A 3,725-nucleotide genomic window follows, 5' to 3' on the forward strand; every position below is an offset into this window, starting at 1 on the left:
ACATAACATTAATCTACTTAGATTTAGCAATTATATCATATTTATAATCTAGTAAGAGGTTGAATTAATAAGTTTTAAAATTATATTGCCCAATTTAATTTAATAATATTGTAAAAAATCTTTATACTTAATATTTTTTAATAAAGTTTTAGAAAATAATTTCACCCGCAGCGCAGCTTGAGCAAAAATCTACTTAAATGAAATTCACACGCAAGTCGATCGTCACCGTGATGACGTAAACCATTAACTCAATTGGTCAAATAGCCAGCCTTTTTCATGCCTGACATGTTTTTCATGCCTCAATAACTCATCTACCAACACAATCTAGACATATGGACTCAGAAAATATTATAGAAAAGAATCCTAGCTTGCCAGCTACCTTCCCCACTTACAGCGTCTCTAATGGAGGTGCTAAATGAAAAGTCAAAAACAAAAGAATAATATTTTGAATTTATATTTATTTTTTATATTTTAAGGGAAAAGTTAAATAAAATGCGAGAATGTTTTTTTTTTTCACAAATATTATCCCTATATATCTTTTAAAAGAGTCAAAATTAACAAAATAGGGCTAAAAAAATAAACCAATTAAATATAACTATGTAAAAAAAATAACATCAAAATCATTAAAAATAAATAAGTATTTATTTCACTTTAATAGAATTGACTTTTCAAATGGTTTTTTTTTATTAGAGTATATATAGTAAAAAAAGTTAAATTTTTATTATTCAAAATGTTATTTTATCAACTTACCTCTTCAAAATAGAAGATGGAAGATGCTCTTGCACATAGATTCCTCTAATTTGATCCTAGAGTTAATATGTTTTATTTGAATTGATTTTTAATTAAAAAAGAATTATATGTATATATAAACACTGCCAGCACTATTATTATTATATTTTCTCTTTCATAATTTTTTTTTTACTATTCAACCATAATTATATTTTTTTTTCAATTCTATTTATAAATAATTACACCATATATTCTTTTAGAACCACTACTATTATATTTTTATTATCTATCTAATATATTCGTATTATGTTTAACTTTTATATTTAATTAATAGACTATATCTAATATATTTAGATTTACATGATACATTTAATAAAATAATATTTTTATTTTTTATTCCATTTTATTTTAAAATTTATATTCATTTAAAATTTATTTAAAAATGTAATTTAGAATTTATTTAATAAAATAATATACTGTGCGCCGCCCAAAGCCCAGAGTGCTAAACATGCGCAAGCAGTTTTTTGCAGTACTGATCGAAGTTGACTCATCCGATCACGCCATACACGTCAAACTTCAAGACCATGCATTCAAAAGAAATAAACACAGTTTTTTGTTTCCGTGTATTCTGGGAGACAGGAAATAATACATTAATCTATTCAAACAACAAGAAATAATTATTATGAAGTGAAGATATTTTGGTTAATAATTAATTGAATATTTTCCAGTAGTCTACTTAAGTTATAATAATATTAATGGTGGCTAGATTTATATAAAACATATATAAAATTCTGAAATAATATATATATAGCTTTGATATCGTATCTAATCTATGTATCAATCAGTTCTATCCCACATGAAAAGAGCCCAAATCGATAGCCAGAAGAAAGAACAATATATTAATAATCTTTAATTATATTGGCAAGAAGCAAATATTCGACATGATTGAGTCAGTCTTCTGGGTAGGAAACTCATGCATATGAGATCTCCATGAATACTTAACTTAACCAGCAAATCTCAAATTACAATTTAAAACTCATTATCGTCTTGGACAAACTTCTTTAGCCTGTGAGATATCCTCGCAGCTCCATTAATACTGTGGGAAGAATCTCCAACCTGCACAATTAATTTGAAAGGACTTAAGTTACAGAAGAACTCTACAACTTATAAACAATCAATATTCTTAATTAAAAAGTGCAGAAAATAAATTGTCAAGCAAAATTAATAAAAAAATTATCACCTAGGTAGCTGCTATACCTTAGAATGTATTGTATGGAATACAGTATCTTCTACAACAGAAAGACTGGCATTAATAATCTCTGCTCCTTCTTCATGAAGCACACGAATGATCTCATTGAACATGAACCGACTGTCCAGGCCATTCATCAAAACAACCTCTAAAGTGGAACCCATTTCAATAACCTTAATTTGTGGTGATCTTAAACAGGCTGTTGTTCCACTACCACTATTCTTGCTAGTATAATCTGCCTTTTCCATTCCCATTAAACTGTCTTTCTTTTCCTTCAACTTCTCTAAGTTAGTCTGCAACCTTTTTATGTAGCTTGCAGCTTCATCTAGTTGATCAGGCACTGACAGCACTGGCTCCTGCACCGCAATCCCCATAATAAAAAAAGAAAGAAAAATAACAAAAAAAAGATCAGAGCTAGAAAGATCATAACTAAAAGAGCTTTCATGTTATACTATACACAACAATAACGTGTGAACAATGAGGGAGAGAGCGCGCGAGAGAGAGAGAAACCCTTGAGCTTTGATGAGCGAGAGAGAGAGAGAGAAACCCTTGAGCTTTGATGGGGTACAAGAGAATTAAGCTGGGAGTAGAGTTCCTTCATTTGATTTCTTCTATTCCTCTCTATTAATTTCCTGTCAGTTCTTGATGAACTAAGGTTGTGCTCCATCAATGTATATACCTACAGCAATACTAGCTAGCTTCTAACCCACAAAAGAAAGGAAGAAGAAAAAAGACAGCAGAACTAGCTCTGGTCTGTGTTTAATTTGAGTGCAGGCTTTTATCTGTATGGTAGAAAGCAAAGGCAAAAAAGCAAAATACATAATATGGTTAGATGCTTTTCAGAAACGTCTGGCCGTCTGGGGACCGGGGAAATACTGGTGGGGCTGTTTTGTTTTTCATGCATACGGGTCTTCTCGTAGACAATGGACAGCTTTTGGTACTGTACCAATTTCGGCTATGACAATCACATAAGAAATTTGAATGAAATCACAGTCAACGTATTTCAATTCCTAACGTATCGAACTACTAATTAATGGTTTTTTAGGATATTGATGATCGGAAGTTTTTAGACTGATTGGCAGATCTGATTTTTTTTATTAAGTGTGGTTTGTTTCCTTATCGTTTTGCCGTGACCTGATTGAAAAACATTTCAGCTTGAAAGGTTTTAAGAATTTAATCTGTAATTAAAATTCATGAGATTATCAACAACTACTTGAAACTCGAAGGGCTCGTTTTTATAGTTACTTGGGTAAAGACACTCTTCATACAATTAGAAATTAATGTTTTTTCTAAAAAAAGAAGCAAAGGGATTGTTTCTTTCAAAAATTTTGAAAACAAATAATGAAAACTCGTTTGTTTTCAGAAAAATAAAATTAGCAACAAGTTGTGAAAACTTCTGAGAACCAGAAACCACTTTTTTTTTTTAAGAAAAAGGTTTTCAAAACTAATTTTTTTATATTATGATCTAATATTTTCGATGTCAGCTCAGATTCAAAAGGTCAAAGCACTCGAGATCCAGATTGGCACCTAGTTCAAAGCACACGAGATTCAATGCAAGAACTAGTGTGAGGCTTGTAAAATTTAAGCCGGGACCACTTTAATTTGAGGTGTCTAATATTCTAGCAAGGACAACGTTTGAGGTGCTTGAGGTTTGAATGAGAACTTGGTTTAGGTTGCCAGGAATTTTGGTCGTGATCATGTTTAGGGTCCGGGGTTCGGTCTAGAACCTTGTCCAAGCTATCCGAGA

The 3,725-nt window shown here is 30.7% G+C and overlaps 2 protein-coding genes across 2 annotated transcripts in view; both read right to left on the reverse strand.

Annotated features, from left to right (window-relative positions):
* Positions 1-1,614: 1,614 nt before the first annotated feature.
* LOC105119649 (transcription factor bHLH36-like) lies at positions 1,615-2,757 on the reverse strand. Its single transcript, XM_011017813.1, has 3 exons — positions 2,526-2,757; positions 1,987-2,334; positions 1,615-1,845 (listed from the first exon to the last, which is right to left on the reverse strand). Exons 1-3 carry the CDS (start codon positions 2,643-2,645, stop codon positions 1,759-1,761), a joined length of 555 nt encoding a protein of 184 aa, XP_011016115.1. The 5' UTR covers positions 2,646-2,757; the 3' UTR covers positions 1,615-1,758.
* Positions 2,758-3,094: 337 nt separating this feature from the next.
* Positions 3,095-3,725, reverse strand: part of LOC105119650 (transcription factor bHLH36-like) — a 3,088-nt gene continuing 2,457 nt past the window's right edge. The window contains exon 4 of the mRNA XM_011017814.1: positions 3,095-3,112. Coding sequence (XP_011016116.1) covers positions 3,095-3,112 — 18 coding nt within the window. The remainder of the gene's footprint in view (positions 3,113-3,725) is intronic.

The sequence above is a fragment of the Populus euphratica genome, unplaced genomic scaffold, assembly GCF_000495115.2.
Source record: "Populus euphratica unplaced genomic scaffold, PopEup_1.0 scaffold3290.1, whole genome shotgun sequence".
NCBI lineage: Eukaryota > Viridiplantae > Streptophyta > Magnoliopsida > Malpighiales > Salicaceae > Populus > Populus euphratica.